The sequence below is a fragment of the Pelodiscus sinensis genome, chromosome 10 (assembly GCF_049634645.1).
Source record: "Pelodiscus sinensis isolate JC-2024 chromosome 10, ASM4963464v1, whole genome shotgun sequence".
In the NCBI taxonomy this organism is placed as follows: domain Eukaryota; kingdom Metazoa; phylum Chordata; order Testudines; family Trionychidae; genus Pelodiscus; species Pelodiscus sinensis.
Window position 1 is genome coordinate 47,087,187 of NC_134720.1, and position 26,335 is coordinate 47,113,521.

At 45.4% G+C, this 26,335-nt stretch overlaps 1 protein-coding gene across 6 annotated transcripts in view; it reads right to left on the bottom strand.

Annotated features, from left to right (window-relative positions):
• Positions 1-26,335, bottom strand: part of MCF2L2 (MCF.2 cell line derived transforming sequence-like 2) — a 316,634-nt gene that overhangs the window by 39,971 nt on the left and 250,328 nt on the right. For all 6 annotated transcript variants that reach the window (XM_075938056.1, XM_075938058.1, XM_075938055.1 and 3 more), the window contains exons 19-22: positions 20,416-20,508; positions 17,186-17,278; positions 10,751-10,876; positions 3,838-4,059 (exon numbers count right to left, since the gene is read on the bottom strand). In XM_075938056.1, coding sequence (XP_075794171.1) covers positions 3,838-4,059; positions 10,751-10,876; positions 17,186-17,278; positions 20,416-20,508 — 534 coding nt within the window. The remainder of the gene's footprint in view (positions 1-3,837; positions 4,060-10,750; positions 10,877-17,185; positions 17,279-20,415; positions 20,509-26,335) is intronic.

Here is a 26,335-nt window from a genome sequence, read left to right on the forward strand (position 1 = left end):
TGCCAGGACAATGGGATGTGCCTGAAATTCAATTGTTTCTCAGAAAATGGAAAGGGAGGGGTGTGATAGGAGGGACAGAGGTAACAAGGGGCCAGATAGGGGGAATGGGACAGCTATAATCCTATTGGGCCAGCAGGGGACAGGAGTGGAGAAAGGGATAGCTATCTACTGTATATTTCAGAGAGTTTGTTTGGTTGTGTGTCTCTCTGTCTGTCTGTCCCACAGATAGGGGACATTCATCTCTCCCCCCAGCTGTGCCTGCTGTAGCTGCAGCAGCTATGGACAGGCACTTTTCATCTGGCTCCAAGCTGCCGCAGTAAGAAAGGACTGAAGTTGTGCTCCCTCCCCTGGGCAGCCTGCATTCTGAATCCCTCAACCGCAGCACCACCCCAAAACAATGATTTAAATGAAGAAAAACAAAACTTATTTGAATTTAGGACCCAAGCAACACTGGGTTAATCTTCTAGTTTTAAAATATATACACAGGACTAAAGTTGGGTGCTCAGCTTTAATTCTGCATCAGTTAACTTCTGAGTGCTTGGTTGCACAATCTTAACTAGACTATTGCCTAGTAAGTAAGAGCCCACTTGCGTGACCCGACTAACAAAAAGAAGGGCTGCAGGAGTGGGTGGTTTTATTTTACAGCTTATATATAGCAAAAATAGTGGCTCTCCATCCCATATAGGTAGGCTTGGAAGGATTCCATTTTTAATCATAAGTGTCGGTAAACATCAATTTCACCATCCACAACCAAACCACCGAAAACCATTTCCATCAACGATCACTGAAATTTACAGATCAACAGCATTTTTTTTTCGAACTTCGCCTGACAAGCCATTGGTATTTGATTTAAGGATGTCGACTTTGATATGTGACGAAGGACAATTTGTGTTTTAATGGTTACAAAGTTTTAACTTTTGAATCTCAATTTCTATTATCATGACATAATTATTAGCTTTCCCCCCAATTTTGAGCAACAGAAAAAATGAAATAGATAAAAAATTAAGAACAAATGCATCCAAAGAGCATAAGCTTGCTCACATACTATGAGAGAAGACAAATTAGAATTCTTATCCAACCTTGTAAACAGTAAGAATTAATGGACACAAATCAGATATCTAAAAAGGCAACACACAGAAACCTGTTGGAGAACTCTTTAACCTTCCTGGGCACTCATTAATGGATCTCTAAGTCACGGTACTGTTTCAGGCTAATTCCACAAGGGAAGGGTTGGAACTTAAATTCATTTACACGTTTGATTCCTATCAGAGAGGAATGAAAAGATATTGGCTGTCTCCCACACTACCTGCCACTTCCTAATGACTTAACCAACCAACCAACCAATGGGTACTTATAGAGGTGCAAATTGTTCTTATCAGCCTCTTGTAACTTGAATAATCTAATTCACTCCTTTTTTCTCTTCCCCCTTCTTTCCCCCTCCCCCCCCCCCCCCCCCCCCCCGCTCCTCCCTTCCCTTATTTATTTATGGATCTGGACTTGTAATACTCCAGTCATCTGAAGAAGTGAGTTGTACCCACGAAAACTCATGATACCATCTACACGTTTTGTTAGTCTTTAAAGTGCTGCTAGATTATTTGTTATTTTTTAAACTTTTCCAGTTACAGATTAACTCGGCTACCCCTCTGAAGCATACAATAAACAGATACTTTATACTCCTATGTTTTTGAACAGTTCATGCCTTCATAAACAGACACTATTAATGGCTAGTGTATTGCAACCCTACACACACTGAGCCAAATGTTGCTTCAAATGTTGCCAAAGGATCACACTGTGGTATTTGATGGAAGAATTTGTCCCCAGTAGTGTAACTAATGTTAACAGTATCAGGATTATGGGGCTGGAACATTTCAAGAATCAACTTTTTTGTGAGTCATTTGTAGACATTTTTGTAACAGAACATAGGTTGTAGTTCTCAAAGCTTCATCCTATTCCACTGACATTAATAGAAAAACACCACGTGCCTAAAACTAGAATATCATGCTCATGTACATCTCACTGTCAGATAAGGAGGAAAGGAGAAAGGTTTTCACATGGTGATGTTCAAAGCAATAAACCCCAGGGCAGACTTGTTTTCCTCACTGTTCAAATCAAAGGATCGATGGGTGTGATTAGGGAACCAAAGTTGCTCATTGCTAGGGTGCTGTGGACCTACATGTAGTCAAAGCCATGGACTCAGCTGGGTGTTTCACTGTCCAGCTCTACTCCCCAGCCATAACGTCTGTGGCACGTAATGGTGTTCACAAGCCAAATACTGGGCATAGACAGAAGGAACAGGACATCTTCACTGCTTATAGGCAATAAGGCTGACCACACCCCAACACTGCTGCCAGAACAGCCGATCATAGAGACATTATCTCTGTCTGGAACAATGAGATGAACCCCAAACTGCTTATCTCTGCTACTCACTATAGAATTAGAAAATCATAGAATCATAGGGCTGGAAGAGACATCAGGAGGTCATCGAATCCAGACCCCTGCCCAAAGCAGGACCAATCCCAACTAAATCAGCCCAGCCTGGGCTTTGTCAAGCCGAGACTTAAAAACCTTTAGTGATGGAGAGTCCACCACCTCCCCAGGGAACCCATTCCAGTGCTTCACCACTCTCCTAGTGAAATAGTTTTTCCTAATATCCAACCTAGACCTCTCCCACTGTAACTTGAGACCATTGCTCCTTGTTCTGCCATCTGTCATTACTGAGAACAGTCTCTCTTCCATCCTCTTTGGAACCTATAGGACATAGCCAGTGCAGAACACTCTGTACTGAGCTAACTAATGTCCCTTGGAATTAGGGGCCCTTTCAGCAATAGACGTAAGGAGTTTGAGTGGAAATTCAGATCCAGATTTCAAAAGCTTCCAGGTTTGTGGGAGATTCACCAAATCATTAAGAGAGTGGCCAGTTAAACAAATTCAGATCCAGGATTTCAAAGACACCTGACATTCCAGGGTTTCTTGGCCCATCTCCAGCAGAATAGTGATAGAAATGTAGCCGTGTTAGTCTGGGGTAGCTGAAACAAAATACAGGACTATGTAGCACTTTAAAGAATAACAAGATGGTTTATTAGATGATGAGCTTTCGTGGGCCAGACCTGTTCTGAAATTTGATTTGTCCTTTTCATATGTGTTCATTTTTTTAATTGTATCCTTTGGTATACAGTAGACTTCCGATAATCCGGAACCTATGGGATTTAGGTGGTGCCGGATTATCAGATATGCCGGACTATCAGAAGGTACTATAAGATGGTTATATATATACTGTATACATTATATACTGTATATAAAGTGTTCTTAACCCTTTTTATTGTACATACTGTATACAGTATATTGTAATGTTTTAGTTTTTTTAAGCCTTTTTTACCCTTTTTGCTCAGTTCAGCTGCTGCCGCTGTTACCTTGTGACTTATTTTTTGCCGAAGCTCACTCACTAGGCTCTTGCCATTTTGATGCCGAACTATCAGGAGTGCCGGACTATTGGATGCCGGACTATTGGAATTTTACTGTATATGGTTGTGACTATTTTCTTCCACTATTTGATCTGAGGAAGTGGGTCTGGCCCACGAAAGCTCATCATCTAATAAACCATCTTGTTAGTCTTTAAAGTGCTATATAGTCCTGTTTTTTGTTTCATCTCCAGCAGGAGTTTCACCCTATTCAAAAACAAGATTGTTCCCAGGGCTTCTGCCGTGTTCAGCTTGCTTCCATAGAAAAGGTCTTTCAAATGTCTAATCTTGCCTTGAAAAGGCTCACCTCTGTGCTATTTTAAACCTGCTTCTCTAGTGGATATATACAACTCCTCTTGTCCTCTACCATGCCCGTTACCTTTAAAGAATTCTTAAAGCTGTATGAAGGAGACTTCTCGTGTCCGTCCGTGTTTTCGTCCCGTTTCTTGCAGAAGAGCAGGATCTTTGTGTAGAGAAAGAGGTGCCTCTGCATCGGCTTGAACCGTGCCAAGTCTTTCACCTTACTGTGGCCCTTCTTGTGATCAGTCCAGACGTTGAAGGAGCCCTGCATCAGCAGCTTACCGAGCTCATGCACATCTCCCTGTCAGACAAGGGTAGGGAAGAGAAGGGTGGGTGACATTCAGAGCAGCAAAACCCAGGGCACTCATTTCCCCCAAAGGACTGAGGGGTGTGATTTGGGAGCCAAAGATGCTCAGAGTGGCCATGGCACTGAGCTACGTAGGGTGCTGTGAACCAGCATGTAGCCTAAGCCTAGGGGGCAGCTGGGTGTTTTACTGCCCAGTTCTACTCCCCAGTTGTAATGTCCGTAGCTGGTAATGGGGTTCACAAGCCCAATACTGGGCATAGCTGGAAAGGACAGGACATCTTCACTGCTTACAGGCAACCAGGCTGACCACACCCCAACAGTGCTGCCAGAACAGCCGATCCTGGAGACATGCACCTGCAGCTGTGACCAATGAAGAAAACAAGACTGGCTGTGCAGACTGGGGAACAGAAAGGGAGGGACAGCAGAGTGGCAAGAGCCCCGGTCAGACTGCCCCTAAAACACTGATACCAGGACAAAAGAGGCCTGCAAGCCTGGAGCTTTAGGGATGATAGACTCAAATGAGGTTAAGAATTTAAAGACTGGTCCAACTGCATGAAAGGAGAGCAGGCAGGAGAAAGCTGGGGCCCCTGAAAAGACTCCCCCAAAATCAGTTTACAAGTTCCCTCGCTTATCCTTTCTCACCCTGCCATTTTCCATGCCCACAACACTTATGTTGAACATTCCCAGTTAAGACAGTCAGCTGTCCAGCCTGTCTGAGGGATTCTGTCTGATCTGCCAGGCAAGGGTCCTGTCTGATACCCACAGGAACTTTTATGGGAGGGAGAAGCTGCCTCTACCAAAACCTTGACAACCTGGGCTTCCACAGCCTGTCCCTCAAGAGCAGCATTCGGGATCTTTAGGGTTTGTCTGCACTATCCTACAGGGTGGACCATCATGGGTTTGAACAGCAGCGTGCACCCAAATGCTGTGGAAACTGCAGGTGCAAACTAAGAGGCTTCTAGCATGTGTGACTCTCACCTTGTTTGAAGAAGACTGTTAACACCAAGCAGGAACCTGTCAGTCCATGCCCAACACACCCACACAGGGGAGTCACAGTGCCGCATTTTGGCGCATTCAACTATTCTTACCTATAATCTGGGCAGTACAGAGGTAGCCTTAGTGACCAGTAATTTGAGCACAAGGCTGGGCTGTGGGAGACAGAGGCCCAATTTCTGCTCTACTACAGACATTCAGGCTGGCCTTAGGCACGTCAGGTAGGGCTAGATTTGTAAAGGTTTTCACCTGCCTATCTGCATGTCTAGGCACCTAAATCCTTTCCAAAAAGTCTGGTCTTTAGTCTCTCTCTGCCTCAGTTCCCCATCGGTGCCATGGGGATAAAAGCCACACCCCATTTCAAAGAGGTTTGTGAGGTAGGTTTAAAACAAACCAAAGGAAGTATTTCTTCACGCAATGCATAGTCAACCCTGTGGAACACCTTGCCAGAGGAAGTGGTGAAGGCCTAGATCAGGGATGGTTAACCCTCAGCTCGTTAGCTGCATGCGGCTCTTCCCCCCTTAAAGTGCGGCTCGCAAAGCCTCCCCCACAGCTTGTGAAGCCACCCTTGTGCCCCTAGAAATGGTCTCCAACCCCCAGCTCCCTGTGCTGACACCAGGGCAAGGTAGTCATCCGGTGTGTTGATTCAAAATGGCTTTGCCAAGATGGCGGCAGCTGACAGGACCTGATGAGGCCTTGTAAAGGGGCAGCATCTTTTATTTTTTTTGCTCAACAACTCTGGGGGGTCTGGTGGAGAGCTCTTCCTTTTTTTTTTTTTTTTTTTCTTTTTTTGCTCAACACAAAATTGCAAAAAAAAAAAAAAAAAAAATGTTGCACGTGGCTCTTCGCATTTTGTCTGCCGCTGTTTCGGCTCTCTGTTTAATGGGTTGGCCATCCCTGGCATAGACTATAACAGGGTTCAAAAAAGAGCTAGATAAATTCATGGACATTAGGTCCATCAATGGCTATTAGCCAGGTTGGACAGGCATGGTGTCCCTAGCCTCTGTTTGCCAGAAGCTGGGAACAAGCGACAGGGGATGGATCACTTGATGAGTCCTTGTTTTGTTCATTCCCTCTGGGACACCTGGCATTGGCCACTGTGGGCAGACAGGATACTGGGCTTGACTGTCTTGTGGTCTGACCCAGTCTGGATGTTCTTATGATTGCGAGGCACTCAGACACTATGGGGATGGGTGCAGGAGACATACCAGAGAGAGAGAGAGAATAAGCATCCGACCTTCTGCTTTAAAAGCCTGATCCAAAGCCCTCTGATGTCAATGGGGAAGATTCAACTTTAATTGACTTTGGTCAGACCCCAAAAGCACAAAACACGTATAAAATATTTTAGTACTAAAGAATGTCGGAGTAAAATGAGTGAAAGGAGTGTCAAAACTATGTGTTAATGGACAATAAGAAATATAGATGAACACAGTGACACCTGTAAAGTATTGTATAAGAAATAACTTGTATCTGTGATACAGGATTATGGAGCAAGCAATGATTACATTCACAAGAGTAGGTTTTGGCCCCAATCCTAAAATTTGTACATGGAGATAATTTCAGAATTGAGGCCTTGATTTGCAATGGAAGTGCTTAATTTTTGGCTATACTGAGGTGTCTACACAAGTTTTCCCCTCACACATGGATTCAACTGCAGGATCTGGTCCCGTGTAGGTACTTCTAAATCCCATATCAGCACAGTATCTGAGATGCTCAGAAGAATAAATAGAATAACAATAGTAAAATATATCATGTAACAATTTCACTCTTTTCCCCTTCCTTTCCTTCCTAGAAGAGAAACAGCTTGATTAATTTATAGGCTTGAGTTTGTGTATGTTCTTGTGCATGAGTGTATGTGTTGTGCATGTGTGAGCGTGTGTGTACAAACACACAAATTGAGTATTGTTTGTGTGTCTGTGTGTATAAAAACATAGAAAGGGAAAGCTAAACTGAAGCGATGAACCTTGCACATAATTCTAAATGTGCCTCCGTGGTGTTGTTATGTCTTATTGCCGTGAGTCTACAACCTAGCTCAGGGATGGGCAATAAAATGGTGAATGGCAGTGAGATGCACCGGTAGTTCAACCGTCTCTCCAGCCTTCCTTAAACAAGAGAAACAATGTCCCGTAATATCAGGAAATAATTGCATTTCAGAATGTAGCAGCACACCCCAAATAAGCTCCATTGGGCACAAAATGCTAGAGTCCATCTGCTGAGCCCATGAACACTTTGCCCTCTGCTCCCCTCTCTGCATTGGCTCCCCTTTGAAGACACAGAGTTCAAGGCATCTGACTGGATATTCAAAGCTCTCAGTGGGACTGCCCCAAAAGGTCTCAGATATCGCCTCTCTTTGCACTCATGACCACCCACAGCAGTAACATTGCCCTGGAACAGTGACACTGATGCCAACATGGAAACATGAGTGTGCAGGAGACAGAACGCTTCAGGAGTTGGACCTATGCCAGGGGTGGGCAAATACCGGCCTGTGGGCCAGATTTGGTCTGCCAGAGTTAGCCCCTGGCAGGCCGCTACTGCTATATTTACCTGCATCTCCGCAGGTATGGAAAATTGCAGCTCCTGTTGGCTGAAAATCACTGTTTCTAGCCAATGAGAGCGATGGGAAGCAGCGTCCCGGTCCACTTCTCGCCTCTCCCATTGGCCGAGAACAGCGATCCACCGCCAATAGGAGCTGCAATCGCTCTAGGATGGTTTCCTAGCAGCATGTTTAGGCCCCGGCAGCATCTTACGCAGGAGTTCTGCCCCTCAGCTCTGCACGTGTATGTCACCAAAAAGTAGCATGGCCTACATAAGTCAAGGGCTCCAATCTGTTGCCCTCTTGGGATATTGCCACCCTCAAAAAGCACATCAGGCCAGACCAGCTAGTCCTGTCTTCCACACGTTTGCTTGAATAGATTGCTTAGAGGTGGGAGGTGCTTGCCTTGCAATACTCACTAGTCATCATAGCCTACAATCTGAAAAGGACCTATTGAGAATGAATTTATTGAGCGCAATTTATTCCACATCTTTGTTCCAATAAATAAACACGCACAAGCCATCTCAGAAATGTTGTCAACACAAAACTTGTATAGCTATATTGTGGCCTTCTCCTATATAGAGCAGGAGAGGAAATTCCCACAATGTTTTTCGTGTCAATGTTGTTTTTCAGCCCAAAGATGCAAACTACAAGACAGGCAGTCCCCGGGTTACGTACAAGATAGGGACTGTAGGTTTGTTCTTAAGTTGAATTTGTATGTAAGTTGGAACTGGTACATATTGTAGGGGAAACTCTAGCCAAACATTTCTCCAGAGCTCAGTTTTATTCTCCCACACCTCACTTCCCTCAGTCCTTTATTCTCAAGCTGAGGTGTCTGCTGAGAAAAGCCGCTCCGCGTCTCCCTGGTCTGCTGGGTGGTGGGGAGGGCGCTAGCTTCGCGTCTCCCTGGTCTGCTGGGGGGAAGCAGCTAGTGCAGGGTTGCCTCACCCCGTTTGTAAGTAGGGATCCAATGTAAGTCGGAGCCATGTAACCCGGGGACTGCCTGTACAGTAATTAGAAACTATTCCTATTCTAATTGCTCAGCAATATGCCTAGATCTGTTACTCTACAAACGGCCTGTTTTCACTTACCCCACGATCAACAATCTGGAGATTGATCCCCCGGGGTTTGATTTAGCATGTCTAATAAAGACCCGCTAAATTGACCACTGATGGCACCTCCATCGACCTCGGTACTCCACTGGGTCAGAAGGAGTAAGGGAACTTGATGGGAGAGTTTCTCCCATCAACCTCCTGTAGTGGGGATGCCACAGAAATTGGATCTAAGGCAAGTCAATTCCAGCTAACTATTCTTGTGGCTGGAGTTGTGTATCTTTGGTCAACTGTCTCATGTGGTGTAGACCTGGCCTGATATTGGGTGAAATTCACAGGTCACCATTGAAGTATTTCAGGCTATGTGGGCTTATGTGGGACTCAAATCGTGAATAGGCTTTGTGTTGGTGCTTCGTCCAGTGGTGGAATTTGACCCTTTGAAGAGACATTTTTACAAAGCACGTATGTGTGCCACTATTGTAACAGATCCATTGCAACCCAGAACTTGACTATTGTTGCACCATCTTTTACATATCATGGATGTCTTTGCAACCCTGGCGCTAGCACTCAAATCCTCCTGCTCCCCAAACATTTGCTCTGCTGCATGAGCTAAAGGAGCATCTCCATTAGGTGCTTACAGGATAGTATATCTAGGACACACAACTGAGCAGATATAATTCCATCCTTTCAGGAGCAGCATTGTCAGTGGTGTTTTGTACATAGCAATTCTCAAACGTTTGCATTGGTAACCCCCCCCCCCCCCTTTCACACAGCAAGTCTCTGTGTGTGACCCATCCTCCCCATTTTAGGATAAAAATGCATTTTTTAAATTTAACACTATTATAAATAGCCAGGTTTGGGGGTGGAGGTTCACAGCTCACAACCTCCCACATAATAACCTTGCAACCTCCTGAAGGTCATGACCTTTAGTCTGAGAACCTCCTAGCTAATTCATTACAATAGCAGCTGGTGCTCGGATACATATATAATTGATGATATATGAATCCCAGAATCCTAGAAATGGTATGTGAGGAATCTAGTTCATCCCCTTGCACAAAGAGAGATTACTTTTCCTATCCAGACATTACAGCATATTCTTCAGTGTTTTCTCCTGTTATACACAAGACTAGTAGACTTTCCACAACCTTCTTTTGGAGACTATTCTGCAACCCAACAAAGCTTCTTGTTTTTCCAGATATTCAGCCTACATTTTACCTTAATGCCAATCCCATTATTCCTACTTAAAATGGCTTGAACCAAACCAAATGAATTCTTCCTTAGCGTTTACATCCTTCTGATATTTCAAAATGGTGAGTACATCCCCTCAGTGTTACTTAAAGTCATTCTTTTCTCATGTGGTAATCACCCCTACCTCTTAATCAGTGACTCTTTGTAGACTGAGTTACTTCATTGTAGTTATCATTGATATAGACTGTTACTATTGTTGTTGTCATCAATATATTTGAAGCAATAGGGCCTCCAGCTGTAGGTGTAGGTTTCTACTGACCTTTTCATATGTCAACCAGCTTTTCCTGATCCATACCTAGTGCCTTGGAATTTTGTGGGTCTGTACTGGGGTCATATAGGGTATATCTAGACTACATGGCTCCGTTATGCCTCGTGGAATGAGGTTTACTGGGGTGGTCGACAAGGGCTTCCCTTATCAACCACGGAGCATCCACACTACTGCGCTGTGCCGCCAAACAGCTGATCGGCACAGCGCGGCAGCCATTTCGATGTAAATGAAGCGGCGATTATTTAAATCGCCGCTTCATTTTCCTATGTCTAGTAAACTAATCTACATGGCTCCGTCGACGGACATGCCTTATTCTGGATCACTCATCTTCCTATTTACAAACGTCAGCTGCATCCTGCTATCACATCCACTCGCTCCCACCCCCGCAAAATTTGCTCAGGCGAAACTTTGTCCTGAATGTTTGATCACTGCTACGTATCATCCTGTGTCTTTCTGTCAGAAACCTGTTACCTGGGTAGGCTGTGAGTAAGTAAGCAACATGCAATAGTGGGGTGTGTGTGTCATGATCGGAGCCTGCTGGAATATTGCCTGATCTGTGACTAGAGTGCAGATAATAAATAATAATAATACCTCATATCCCGTGATGGCTATTTGATGCATGGAATCATTCACCGACTTGATGATATCAAGCACCGTGGCCAGTGCCTCTTCCAGTTCTGCGGTGCCTTCGGAATTCTTGCTGCATTTCAGCATTTCCTATTTAAACCATAAAGGCATCCATATTAGCCACATCTCAAACATCCATAGCCATGATCAGGGAGTTATGATGAGACCACTACATGTGCTGTACACACAGAAGAGTGCAGCTATCGGCGTGGTAGGAAAGTCTCTTTAACTATCACCAGAAATTGATTTTTTAAGCTTTTGGACATTTTTAAGTTTCACAAGTTCATTTATGACCCAAACCCGGGCCCCAGTGAATTAATCTAGTCTGTTCTCCAGCTGTAACACAAACCACAGACTTCCCCTACATGGTTCCTGCATTAAGCCCGTAACTTCTGCTGGAGCTACAGCTTTTCTTTGAGAGAGACATCTGGTCTGGATTTAAAGACAACAGGCAATGGAAAATCCGCCACAGTCCTAGGTCAGTGGTTCGCAAACTTGTTGGCCCATGGCCCACCCTGTTCAGAACAAACCTTTCTGTGGACCACCAGCCAGCCATCCATGATGACAAAATGGATGCAGGATGGGATGCAGGGTGAAGGCTGAGGGTGGGAGTCTGGCCAGGATTCCAGCCAATGGGAACAGCAGGCAAAGCCTCCAGATGAGCAGTTTCCTGTTTCCCCAGATGGGGGAGAGGGGATTGGCAGCCTGGGGAGCTGCGCCTCCCCCTTTGAGCTGGATCCAGCCAATGAGGATTGGGGCTCCATCCTGCAGAGGGAAGACAACCTCGCAAGAGGGGGTGGCATGGGGCTGGCATGGAGGCTCCCCACTGCAAGGGGGGGTGAGCCCCAAGCCTGTGGCCCAACTGCAAAATGGTCACAGACCACTAGTCGTCTGCGGACCACACTTTGAGAACCACTGCCCTAGGTAGATTGTAACCGCCGGTATGAAAAGTGTGCATCTAGTGTCTAGTCTGAAATTGTCTAACTTCAGCTTCCAGACTCTGGATCTTGTTAGGCCTCCATCGGCTGCCATAAGGAGCCCTCTATTATCAGTAATCTCTTCCATCAGTGTACTGGCAGACCATGATTAAATCACCTCTTCATCTTCTTGATACACTGTAGATTGAGCTTCTTGAGTCTCTTTCTGAAAGGTTTATTTTCCAGATGTTGATTTTTTAATAGGAGCAGGGAAGAGACAGAGAAATCTTCCAGTTCACTTAAACCGTACCGCAAAGCCAACTATTTACCAACCCACTTTTATAATGTCTTTTTAAAGGATGATCACTTCAAAGGACAATGTTAAACTCCAATAAAAAAAGCACTAAACTTGTACTTTTAAAATGGGGTCATTCTCTGAGATCAGAGATCTCCCTTTTGTATGTCCCCAGCATGGGCAATGAGAGGCAAAGTCACAGGCCTGTTGAGGAACAGAAGGCCAAAGCACAGAAAAACAAAAATAAAACAATGAAAAGGCCAAACTGTGCAGTCTCTCCAAGTATCAATCTTCTGCTTTGGGCTCCAAATATCTAGGTACACAATGCTCACAGGGTCCCATACAAGCACTTTTCTACTCACTCCTGTCTTTCATTTTCATCAACCAATAACTCTTCCTTGGTTGACGAGGAGTCCTGTGGCACCTTATAGACCAGGGGTCTCCAAACTTTTCAGCCCGAGGGCCGCATTAACTATCAAACAGCAGTTCGGGGGCCGACTACACACTTGAGGTCCAAATAAAAAACAATCAAAACATGGATGTTGTTTTTAATTATGTATTTAATATTATTTTATTCAGTTATTATTTAATAACACATTCATACACTACACATGAACACCTGTATTAGTGTGAATGGTGAAATTGTTTCCTGGATGCCAAAATAGCAGACATTTCTGGCTTTAGATTTGTTGTCCCTAACATCAACAGTGACCTGAGATTATCATCGGACAAGTTTGTTCTCAAATTGTTCTTCACGTATTTCATTCTTGAAAATGTTTGTTCACACAGGTATGTTGTTCCAAAGATTGAAAGGTACCTTGATGCAAAAGTTTTGACATTAGGAAAGTCTTCCTTGGGCAAAAACTGGTAAAAACCCACCAGTCCTATTTTGAACTTGTCCCTAAGGAGGTCATTTGCTTGCAACTCAATGACTTCCAGCTGCAGTTCATCTGGGCAACTGGCCACATCTGCTTCAAATGGGTTTTGAAACAATCTCACTTCTTCTGCCTTTGAATCCAAAAAGGTCTCCACGGGCCGGATGAGAGGGCCTCGCGGGCCGCATCCGGCCCCCAGGCCGTAGTTTGGAGACCCCTGTTATAGACTAACAGAAGTGTGGGAGCATAAGCTTTCGTGGGCAAAGACCCACTTTGTCAGATGCATGTGGGTCTTTGCCCACGAAAGCTTATGCTCCAACACTTCTGTTAGTCTATCAGGTGCCACAGGACTCCTCGCCGCTTTTGCAGATTCAGACTAACACGGCCACCCCTCTGATACTCTTCCTTGGTTATCCCTGAAAAGTTCTAAGGAAAGTTTGGGGACTAATTCTCTTCTCACTTCCTTACTGAAGTCACACCTCTGTAAAAACAGAGGGAGACTCAGGCCTTTTTAATTTAAATTCAGCCTTTCCCCATATCAACCCCTTGCTCCTGCACATCTGGAAGTGGTAGCCCTGATGCTGACCTCATTTATCCCAGTTTTGCACCAGTGTAATTGGGTTGTTCCTGATTTACACCCAACTGAGATCAGAGCCAGCCCCCTGCTCCCTTCACTCAAAGTGCTTAAGAAAGAAAAAGTTGAATAGATGGAGCATTTAAAAAGTTTTTAAAAATAAAGTCAGGGTCAGTCTGGAAGTATTGAACCTCTGAGGTTCTAGCCCTTAACACCACTGAGGGTCTGCAGCAGCCGCTCAGAAGCCCCTAGGATCGAGCTTATAAAGCCTAATTGTTGGATCCCATACTGCTTGGGGGAATTCACTTATTAACCCATTGGCTCCCAGGACTATGTATTTTGGTTACCAAGTGATAACACAAAAGTTTCGGTTACTCACCTTATGTCTGGTGACTCAACAAGCTCAGGCAAGTTCCTGTTTGGTAACCATTTATAGGTCAGCTATGAATTTATTATCACTATGGCATGAGTGTTTGATTGGGTAATTGTAGGCTTCTAGCACAAATAGCAATTCAGCACAATGGAATGACAGAACAGCAGTGTCTGAACTAAATATCATACTAGTAAACAAACAACACTTCCAATTAGCTTGGTTTTGTCTGCCAACTTGCCAGCTACACAGCCAGCAACAGTACAGTCTGGGCACTGCATCTACCAAAGAAATTGGGAATAAAGATACTGGTTCATTTCATTGTTCTTCACAGCTGCTGAGAGCGGACATGCCACAGGGAAATCAAAACCTCATGGCTACTTCTGAAAATTCACTTCCTCCCTGCTCATTTCTGTTTACTATGGCAGGAGATGGATTCCCTCACCAGAGTGGTGTGAACCTTCATCTGGTTTTGTCACATACCTGAAACTCAAGCTATTCTTGGGAACTTTTTGACAAAACAGGGTCCAAGTTCAGCCAATGTGGGCCCAGTCTCGGGTGTGCAGCAGTAAAGTTGTGCGTAATACATGGTAGATGGAAACCACACAACGGTCAAGTTGTTTTACCTGGCTTTGATTCAAAACTCAGCAGAGATATGCCACCAATGCAAAGACTTGGACTGGAGTCCCTCTAAAACTCAGATCTGTGATTTTTGGCTCAGGCTTATGGCTGGTTTCCAAATTTGGAGCAAAAGGCAGCTGAAACTGCTCAGAGACAAAGCTCCAGGGGCTTGTATCCAGGTGAAAAGGAAACTGAAGAAAAGGGATTCACACAAATCCCATCCTGCTCTTACCATATAAAGTGCTGCCTTTAAATACGTAGCTGCCCATGCCTCAGAGAGGAAGAGCAAATGCATTTTACGCTACTTGTGGTGAAATCCCCACCACAGTCCAGTGTTCCCTGTAAGCTGGGTGATTGTGTGGCCACCCAACAGAGATTCAAATGCCACCCATTGATTAGCAGAGCACCCAGAGCTAGGGTTTTGTTTCTACTGGTGGTGCACCAGTGCCTTGGTGCATGTAACAAAATTTATTCTGCACGTGAATGGAAAACATCCGCACATGGATTGAAAAGATTAGAGGGAACACTGTCTATGACTGCCATTTAGTTAGGAGGCTGCCATCTAAAACTAGCTGAACTGATTGAAACCAAATAGAATTTTTTTTAACTGATCCAAGAGCTGAAAGCTGATCTGCCCATAGCTCACCAAGACCTATGCATTGCCTCTTCCTTCCGATCCATTTCTAATTGTGAAAGGTTCTCTGGAATCACCTGCCACTCCCCCAACTTCATAGAAGCCCTTCCCAATGGGGCATAGCTTCTATGGTGCTCTCAGAATTCTTTTTGTGTGAAGCGTCCTTCCAAACATACTGGGAGATGTGTTCAGAACTGGTCAGAACTGATTTGATCTGAATGGCTGTGCCTGTTCTGCTTCAGAATCGTACTCCATGATCTAATATCACTGTTGTTTGTTTGCACCTTTCCAAGTAAAAAGCAAGCACAGTTTATTATTGCTCAACTGTAGGCCTTGAATGCTTCCTTTGAACTCTCTCTCTCCCTTATGCTATTGCGGTTGCTGGAAGCACATAAAGGGAATCTATCAAGAGATGCAACTCTGTAAGAATTAATGAAGTTGCACCACGATTAAATTTGATCGATTGGAGGATTCTTCAACCTAACTATCCTAGGGTTTCCTTTGTAGCCCATGCCCTTGACATTTAGGCACTCAATAGATAAATATACTTGGCCAGATATTCAGATAACAAACTGGCGTCACTTTACCAGGTCTGCCGATGCGGGAGGGAGAGGAAGGAGCAAAGGTGGCAATTGCCCTGAGGCCTTGTGGTTCAAAAGGGCCTGGCGCTCTCGACTGTTGCTGCTGCCGCTACCTCAGGAGTGCAGGGGTCAGAGATCCAGACCGTTTAAATCGCCACATGGTGTGCTCCAGGTGGCTGTGAGGGATGGGAGTTGACGGTAGGTGTGGCACACTCCGGGTGGTTCTGAGGGCTGGCTGCTCACATCCCTGCCCTTTCCACCCAAGGTCCTGCCCCTTCCTGGAGCTGCCCCCTTCAACTTTCCATGGGGCCCAGCAAGCCTGATGCCCCCCTGCACTTCATTGACTTTAATGGAGCTATGTCCATTTGCACCAACTATGAAAATAATATCCCCATTTTAGGGATGTGGCATTGGAAACAGAAATTAAGACCAACATTTTCAAAGGGGGCCACTGGTTTTGGTGCTTCAATTTTGTTTGCTTGGTTTGGACATGAATGTCAAACATGTGAAGTACCCACAACTTTAACTGAAGTCAAATATGAGCTGTGGATGGTTAGCGTGTCTGATAATTAGGGCCAATCTACCCCAAGTTGGGCCCTGGAAAAGGGGAAACACCCAAAACGACATCCCTTGGGGAATTTTGATTGGAGTAATTTATTCACAGCCAGAGGGTAAGTGCAGGAAGTGTGAAATCCTGACCACACTCAAGTCAAAGAGAGTTTTGCCACTGATAGAATTCAGGAGAGTCCAGTGAAGACCTATACTCAGGCAGCTATACCTTACTTCTTGCCAGCTAACAGCTTCTGTAAACTTTAAAGAAAAGAACTAGGTAATTTATTTTCTGTTATGGAAAATTGAAAAGTGACTTCCTTCTTTATAGTGAAATAGTGCTGAATCCAGGATCATGGTGCACGATGAAAGCGCTGGTTTAATGGTCTTTAATACCTGTTTCTAGAGCACAGTCCCGTAACGTTCCCTTAACTGTCTCTGACTTTAGTAAGGCCAGATCATTACTAGACCCGGAAGGTGAGCTTAAGGTACGTGACCTCCAGCCACATAAATAACGTAATTGGAGTCGACATACCTTAAGTCGATCTTGGTGCCAACTTCACAGTGGGAGGATGATGGGAGCTCTTCCCTTGCTCCTCGTGACTGTGAGGAATACTGTTGGTGGCCAAGGGTGCCCTCGGTATTCGATTTAACAGGTCTTTACTAGACCCACTAAATTGAATGCCAGAAGATCAATCTCTGGCGCGGCAAGTGGAGATGTGGCCTAAGAAGGTAGCCCAACAGCATGTAGACGTCCCAAGATTCAGTTCTTATTTCAGTTCAGTAAAGAGTCCTTCCTTTAAATATGAGTGTTCATCTACCTGATCAACTACATTAACATTGCAAAAGTAGATCTAATTTATTTAAGGTGTCATTTTTAAATGGGTACTGCTATGTAACAAAAGAGATAATCAATCGAATGGAGAGTCAAGTGCAACAACAATCTACACTTATCAGAGAGAATGTCCTTGAGATTTATTTACCTTTAAAAGCAACTGGTACTTAGTGATCCTCTGGACTGGCTTTAAGAGATAAGCATCTAGGGAGAGTTTATGATCCAGTTTACGCTGGCATTCCTGTAGAAGAAAAAAAATGAGGAAATCATACTGCAAATAAAACAGGGGACAAGCCTGGAACTAAGGCTTAAGATAATTTGAAACTGAAATGTCTGTTGATTAAACAAGACATATATTCAGTTCCTCATACTCCGGATTTCACTAGCCAATTTACAAAGGGATTTCTCCTGCCATTCTGGGTATAATATAAACATCTCTGAATGAGAGCCAAGTTCTGAATTCAAATTAGATGGTCTTGATAGGCTACAAGACCTTCCTGCAAGATTTCAATTAGCCAGGTTCTGTGAAAAAGCCCCACTCTGGTACTAGAGCTGACCTGGAACCAAAACCAAAGAGACAGCAAGGAGTCCTGTGGCACCTTAGGGTACGCCTACACTGCAGAGCTATTTCGGGACACTGGAAGTATCCCAAAATAGCTATTCCACATCTACTGAAGCAGCCCGTTATTTCAAAATAGATTTGGAAATAACAGGAGGCATGTTCCGACATCCCAGTTACCCTGGTTCCACAAGGGTTAAAGAGAATGTTGGAACAGTGAGTTATTTCAAAATTTGGTGCTGTGTAGACGCACCCTTGGAGACTAACAAATGTATTAAGTCATGAGCTTTCATGGGTAAAACCCTGTGACAGACAGCTGGCTAAGCCAGAACTCTGCCACTGTAGCCTAGCTAAAGAGGCTGAGGGGAAACAGCTGAGCAAGCCCAGGCCTGAAGGGCTGTTAGAAACAGCTGTGGGCTTCATGAGCAGAGGGCTATATAAGGCAGAGGAAGGAAGCCAAGAGAGCGGGCAAGGCGCTAGGATGCAGGTGCAGCTGGGCAGACAGAGGAGTTGGCTGACTTGACTGTAAACTTTGTAAATAGAAGGTGGTAGAAACTGACAATAAAAGCACTGGTGACTGCACCAGAAGGCTCTCTGGCTGATTTGTGGACCAGAAGGTGTCCCAGACCAAGGGACCTGAGCGGGGACTCTTCCACAAACCCATTTCATCAGAGTTGGAGTGGAAATTACAGAATCTGGGTTATGTATATCAGCAAAAGAAGTTACATTTTCAATTGTAGGACCTGTGCTAATGAGGCTACTTAAATCTGTTTGGCTGTGTGTTAATCACAGCATTTGATGTGGAGATGCGAATATTAAAAGAGGGGAATTTGTCTTTGTAGTGTTAACCAGTTAAGAAATAGTATTAAATTTGTGAATCATAGAATCATAGAGCTGGAAGAGACTTCAGGAGGTCATCAAGTCCAGCCTCCTCCGTAAGGCAGGACCAATCCCAACTAAATCAACCCAGCTAGGGCTTTGTCAAGCCAAGACTTAAATACCTCTAGGGATGGAGATTCCACCACCTCCCTAGGGAACCCATTCCAGTGCTTCACCACCCTCCTAATGAAATAGTTTTTCCCAATATCCGACCTAGACCTCGCCCACCGTAACTTGAGACCATTGCTCCTTGTTCTGCCTTCTGTCACTACCGTGAACAGCCTTTCTCCATCCTCTTTGGAACCTTCCTTTAGGAAGTTGAAGGCTGCTATCAAATCCCCCCTCACTCTTCTCTTCTGCAGACTAAACAAACCCAAATCCCTCAGTCTCTCCTCATAGGTCATGCGCTCCAGCCCCCTAATCATTTTGGTCACCCTCTGCTGGACCCTCTCCAATGCGTCCACATCCTTTCTATAGTGGGGGGCCCAGAACTGGACACAATATTCCAGATATGGCCTCACCAGAGCCGAATAAAGGGGAATAATACCTTCTCTGGATCTGCTGGCAATGCTCCTCCTAATGCACCCTAATATGCCATTAGTCTTCTTGGCTACAAGGGCACACTGTTGACTCATATCCAGCTTCTCATCCACTGTAATCCCCAGGTCCTTTTCTGCTGAACTGCTCCTTCGCTAGTTGGTTCCCAGCCTATAACAATGTTTGGGATTCTTCCGTCCCAAGTGCAGGACTCTACACTTCTCCTTATTGAACCTCACCAGATTTCTTTTGGCCCAATCCTCTAATCTGTCTCGGTCACTCTGGACCCTATCTCTGCCCTCCAGCATATCTACCTCTCTCCCTAGCTTAGTGTCATCTGCGAATTTGCTGAGGGTGCAATCCATCCCCTCATCCAGATCATTAATAAAGATGTTGAACAAAATCGGTCCAAGAACTGATCCTTGGGGCACTCCGCTAGAAACCGACCACCAACCTGGCATTGAGCAGTTGATCACTACCCATTGAGCCCGACAGTCTAGCCAGCTTTCTATCCATCTTACAGTCCATTTATCCAATTCATACTCCCTTAACTTGCTGGCAAGAATATTGTGGGAGACCGTATCAAAAGCTTTGCTAAAGTCAAGGTATATCACATCCACTGACTTTCCCACATCCACAGAGGTAGTTACTTCATCACAGAAGCTAATCAGATTGGTGAGGCATGACCTGCCCTTCATGAATCCATGCTGACTATTCCTGATCACTTTGCCCTCTTCCAAGTGTTTCAGAATGGATTCCTTGAGGATTCCCTCCATGATTTTTCCGGGGACTGAGGTAAGGCTGATTGGATTGTCCTTCTTCCCTTTTTTAAAGATGGGCACTACATTTGCCTTTTTCCAATCATCCGGGATCTCTCCCGATATCCACGACTTTTCAAAGATAATGGCCAAAGGCTCCTCAATGACATTTGCCAACTCCCTCAGTACCCTCAGATGCATTAAATCCAGGCCCATGGATTTGTGTATGTTTAGCTTTTCTAAATAGTTCCTAACTTGTTCTTTCCACACCACGGGCTGTCCACCTCCTTCCCATACTGCGTTGTCTAGTGCATTTGTCTGGGAGCTGACCTTGTCCGTGAAGACAGAGGAAAAGAAAGCATTGTGTACTGTACTCTAGTTCAGCTGTCTCCCTCTGTAATTGGGTGATAAAGCTCTTCATCTCCAGGGATTTCATCTACCAGTCTATTGAATCTCTGATACAACATTCATTGACATGATTGCCAAGTGCCTCCCAGAATTATAAAGTGTGTACACAGATATATTTCCCCCTACTACTTTTAAAAATGGGCACGAATACAGTACAGAAACTTTCTAAAGAGAGATGGATGGGAAAAGAGATTTGAATAGACTTGCATTGCTAGTCTGTAACTAAACTCTCTCTACCTGAAAGAAGAGGCTGTCTCCACATTGTCTCCAGAGGGCCTCAGATCTCAGCTTGTTCTGACAGTATTTTTCATATACTTGGAGATCCTCTTTCTGTAACAGACAGAAAAGTTAAAGTAACTCAGAAAGAAACAAGTCATGGAACATAGAGCATTACCCAGATCTTCTCTGTCTTCCATTTCAAATTCATGAGACTGACCCAGTCCCTGGTAATAAGTCTCTGTGGAAAAGGTTATTGTATACATTATTTTTACTCTTTCAGATTTCATGACACTGGCAAGATTAGCTTGGGTGGATTGCTTGAGAGGAGGAAGCTACAGCATGAGGGATGGGTACATGAGTGCTTAGAATACAAGTCTGGGAGCTGAGAAATGTCAGTTTGATTCCCGGCTCTTCAACAGACTCGGTGTGACTTTGGGCAAGCCAAGTGGGTCCATATTTTCTCAAGTGGCAACTAAATTTGGCTTTCTCAATTTTTAGGTGCTGAAGAATCCATCCTTCTGGGATTTAACAGGGGAAAAGATGGATAGTTAGGAGGCATGTAGTTAAATAGACTGGCACATAATAATACATAGTAGTTATGTAGGGATTTAAGAATTCAAAACATTACTGGGCCCAGTCCTATTCTCAGTGAAGTCAGCAGCAGACCCCCTACTCAACTCAATGAGGTAGGTCATTCTTTCCAAATGTCACACAGGCCATGTCTACAGGACAAACTTTTGCCATTGAAAGTTACATTTGCATAAAACAATTGTAGTTAGTAGAGGTTGAATCTCTCTAGTCCGAAATCTTCAGGACCGGACCGGTTCTGAAACAGAGAATTTTCCAGACCACAGGAGGTCAATATTTTCTAGCATATTACCAACACTTCCACTGCTTATTGGGCTGTTAGATGAAATTTAGGGGTAAATTAGAGATAAATAACAGCACAGAAGACTGAAAGCCAGGACTGGTGGATGTAAGCAAACTTTATGGGACAGTCACAACCATGAAAAGTGGACATCCAGCTAACTAAAATCATTCTGGATGATGGATGTTTCCGGACCAAAGAGTTCTGAACTAGAGAGGTTCAACCTGTATATCGTTTGGGAACATGCAAATGTGGCTCTGTGGGTTAGCACTGCACATATACTCGTGAGGCGTGCTTGTTTTAATGCACAGCGTAGTGCACCATAGCTAGGTATCCCAGTATGCAACTCTCCACTGTCCAGTGCTCTCTCTTTTAGAAAGTTTTAGCAATGCATGATGGGGCAGAAATGAGTCAAGCAGAGGTGACTGGGACTGCAGAGTCAAGTTCTCACCTTGCAAACTTTCTCTACCCCATAATGCCATCTCTGCCCCATAATCTTTGCTCCTATTGTTAAGATCCCACAAACCCTTGAGAGACTCGTCACTACCTGCCATCTCTAAGGGTATGTCTACATTACAGCTTTATTTCGAAATATCTAATTTTGAAATAGTTATTTTGAAATACCTTATTTCGAAATAACGCGTCTACACACCAAATGCATTTCAAAATAGCTTTTTGCTATTTCGAAATAGCGCGTCCACACTGATTGGATGCTGAATCTCATTTAAGGCCAGCTGGAACTGGTTCCGGCAGGGCATGAGGTCAGAAGTTACCTTGTGCCAGGGCGGCCAGTAGGGCACCCTGGGAAGAGCTGGAGGCCCCCTATTTCAAAATAAGCGTCTACACAGCGCTTATTTCAAAATAGCAATTTCGAAATTGCTGCTATTCCTCATGGAATGAGGTTTACCAATTTCAGAATAAGCCCTCCTCTATTTAGAATTAATTTCACAATAGACGTTGGCTTGTGTAGACGCTAGGAAAGTTATTTCAAAATAATGGCTGTAATTTCGAAATAACGTTGCTGTGTAGACACACCCTAACAGAAAGATGGGGCCCGTAGAGCTCTGTGTTACTGTCATGGGCATTGCAAGCACATGGTGTGCAATCCTGCAGTATTGGCCATCTGCAAGAACCACCAGATCAGTGGGGAACAGGACCTGCTCCTGGAGTGGAGACTGCAGTAGCACATAGTGGGAACAAATACAAGGTTTTTACTGGCATCCATGGAGCAGCTGTCTCAAACGGCAAAGTGCTACTTCTGAGCCGAAGAACAAGCACTAACTGGTGGGCGCCACATAATGCAGTCTTGGCATGATGAGCAGTGGCTAAAGAACATTCCGAGGACTAAGGCTGCGTTCCTGGATCTGTGTGTCAAGTGTGGTCCAGCCCCTTGGTGCAGGAACACCAAAATGAGAGCTCTGATTGCAGTGCAGCAAGTGGTGATCACACTGTGGAAACTTGCAATGCCGCATGGTTACGTGTCAGTGGGAAATCATTTGGCACATCCACCCTGGGGCCCAGTGTCATGCAGGTGTTCCTGGCCATTACTCTGCAGGACTGTAATTCCTTGCAACATACAGGGCATGTTGCCGTGGTGAGTAATAAGCAGCCCACAGGCTGGATGCAGTTCAAGAGGGATAGCCCCTGGCTGGCCGCCAGACACGTGATTTACCTGTGCAACCACAGGGACAGCCACTTTCAGCTCCTGCTGGCCGGAGTTTGCCGTTCCCGGAGTGGTGGCCTGCTAGGTTATGACAAAGGTGGTAGGACAAATCTCATCTCTTACAAAAAATGATGTGGGGTTTGTCATAACTACTTAGTGCAGACAAGAGCTTGGCTTTTGATGTCTCAACCGGAAGAACTAACCCAAGTGAAATTGCGTAGAACGAAATTGCCCATCCCTTGCACAGTGGATGGATTTGCAGCAATAGGGTTCCTGACCCATGGTGAGGCAATAGTCGACGGGAACATCCCTATTTTGGCTCTGGCCCACCTTTCCACAGAGTCCCACCAACTAGAAAGGCAACGTTTCTATGGTTTCGCACACATTGGTGGGGGGGCTGTAGGATGGTGGTGAGGTCTCCTCTAAGTATGGCAGGTCTGCAGCTCAGGAATGACTTCTGATAGGCCTGCCGCAGTTCTTGGGCTTTCATGCAGTACTGCCACTAATCCCTGGGGCGCCCCTTCTCCTGTACAATCTCCTCAGAGGCGCCCACATTCCTATGGCTGGTCTGGGTCTATCCTTGCACAGCCTCATCTCTCCACAGGCCCAAGAGATCCAATAGCTCCTGCCTATGCCAGGCCAGAGCACATCTGGAGTGTGTATGGTAACCAGCATGGCCAACGGGGCATCATGTGTTGCACGCAGCAACGGACGGCTGCTAGAGTGGACAATCAGAAAAAGGCATTTCAAAAAGTCACAGGGTTTTAAAGGTGGGGGAGGAGGCTTCTGGTCTCTATGACCCCTAGGCAGTGGAGTTCACACTTCTGCCCATAGCAGTCAGTATAGGGCATTCTAGGGCAGCTGATGGAGAACCATGGGCGGCAGGTAATGTAGGCAAGGAAAGGCATTGCCTTCCCAAAACTGCCTATGCTCCCTGGCTGTCAGGATAGGCTGGGGTGGCCAAGAAGGATCAGTCTGGGGTCAGGTGGGGCCTCTGGTGGAAGGGGGGGCTGGGACTTGTCTTCCCCAGTTAAGCCTTCACTTGCTGCCCATGGGGAGAACCATTAGGGTCAATATAGGCAACTCATTGTTTACATCCATGCTGCATTAACCTGAGAACATGGACCAGGGCTCAAAGCTGCTTGGGGAGGGGATGTCCCTACATCAGTTTAATGGAGAGCCATTGTCCTTCGGTGGGAGACAAATGCCAGTGTAGAGACGGGCACAGCTAAGCCAACTAGGTGGCTTACGGCAACCTTCCTTTCCAAGTGTAGTTCAGACTACTGGGAATCAGGGGCAGAAACAGGAGTAAAATGCAGGAATTCCTGGGGCAGTGTCCCATGCTTAGCCCACTCAGCAATGCTGCCTCTTTGGGGCTGGCAAGGATTTCCTCTCTAAGGAACAGCTTTTTGGCAGGGATGTTGTGGGATTGTCCCCTTCCCCTGTAGCACAAAGCTGAGATCACTGATTAGGATGAGATACAAAGGGATGTGATGCGGCAAGGAAGGATCATGCCACCCTTCACTGTGTTCCCTCGATTATACAATTGGAAGTAAAGCAAGGGAGTGGTGCAATTGCGAAGGGACATGCAAAACTTCCTTGGCCTGAATGCTTTGTTTATGTATGTTGCCATGGTGAGAAAGTGGCAGTGGGTAGAGAACACAGGAACAAAAAGGGGTAATCAAGTATGACTACTTTGCCCCTTGCCTAAAGAAAACAGACATGCTTCAGTGAGGGAGACGGCAATGGGCCAATTCACAGGCTGCAGCAAAGGGACAGTAAAAAAAAAAAAATCTGTGTTCAAAATGGAGAAAGAAGGGAAAACAATTATTAACCGATCAGTCCTGGTTGAGCAGCCCTCTTTGTGAACATCGTGTACAGCGCTGTACAAATCAAGGCAGCATCACAAACGTTCTGTGTCCTTACAACAGGGCTGCGCATTAAGTGGCCTTGTAGGCTGGATGCGGTTTGCTAGGGTTAGCCCCAATGGGCTGCCAGATGCTTTATTTACCTGTGCATGCACAGACACGGCCACTCGCAGCCCCCATGGACCAGGGATCATTATTCCTGGCCAATGGGAGCTGCAGGAAGCTGCCTGGATTGGGACACCGCTTCCCACCACTCCCATTGGCTGGGAATGGTGGTCCATGACCAGCAGGGGCAGTAAGTGGCTGTATCAGTGGATGTGCACTAAATACAACACCAATGGCCCCTACATCCAGCCCACGGACTACAGTAAAACTCCAATAGTCCGACATCCAATAGTCCGGCACTCCTGATAGTCCGGCATCAAAATGGCAAGAGCCTAGTGAATGAACTTCGGCAAAAAATGAGTCACAAGATAACAGCGGCAGCTGACTTAAAATGATCATCCTGACTTAAAATGAGCCTTTCATTATGGCAAGGATGGATAAAGTCTCATTGTCAGAGACAGAGGATTCCACAGGGGAATAATTAGGGACTGGGAGTATCGATTCAGAACCAGATCTGAAGCTCAAGAATGCTCAGTTCCAGCATTTCCGACTCTAGTTCTGCCTTTATATTTCTATCATGCTCACCACTGTTGTCTCTGCTCTTCTCTGGTGCTTCCTACCCAAGGATCTCAACGTGCTTTACAAACAGTCTTTAGTTCAGGGCATGCATGCACAGCTCCAGTTAACTTTATTGGCAGGTGACGAGTGCCTCTATGTGAGGTAGGAATTTGGCTCTTCATATATCCCTCGTGAGTCCCTGGAGGTTCTGCAGCTGACAAAAACCTCTCACACACACCTTCATTTTATAGGTGCTTCTTCTCCCAAATGAGACGACCACCTGCCGACTGCAACTGCTGGTTCCTGTTAAATCAGCAATGGGCAACTGAGGCTAGTGAGCGAGCCGCATGAGCGGCCCTCCTTCATCTCAGTGGGCTGCAAGACTTTTATAACCAAGATGGCCTCCTAGGATGGGGTAGATTTGCTAACCGTGCTTGCGTATTTAGAATTTGCAGGGGGTGGCCATTAAACCGTAGCAGCCCTTTGGAGCACACATCTTTTGTGGCCAACGTTGTGTGCAATCAACACGCACCTCGCTTCACATGCCCTTGCTTTAGGTGTGTGTCACTTCAGTAAAAACCAGTAATGGGGGGGAAAAACCCTATGCAGATGGAAACCTGAAGAATGTGGCAACCGTGCACCTGGGCAACAGTATACAAAATGGCTTGTGGGCCACACATAGAACCCCGATGGGCCGCACTGCAGTCCCCAGGCTGCGGGTTCCTCACCTCTGTATCAAATCCTCCTCTTTCTAGGGTGGGTAATGCTGTCAGTAAGGACACACTCACACCAAGCTCTGGGCATCTCCTGCCAATTGCTGCATGTCCTCCATTTCCACTTGATTTCCCTAAGGACAGGCTCTAAGGATTAACCAGC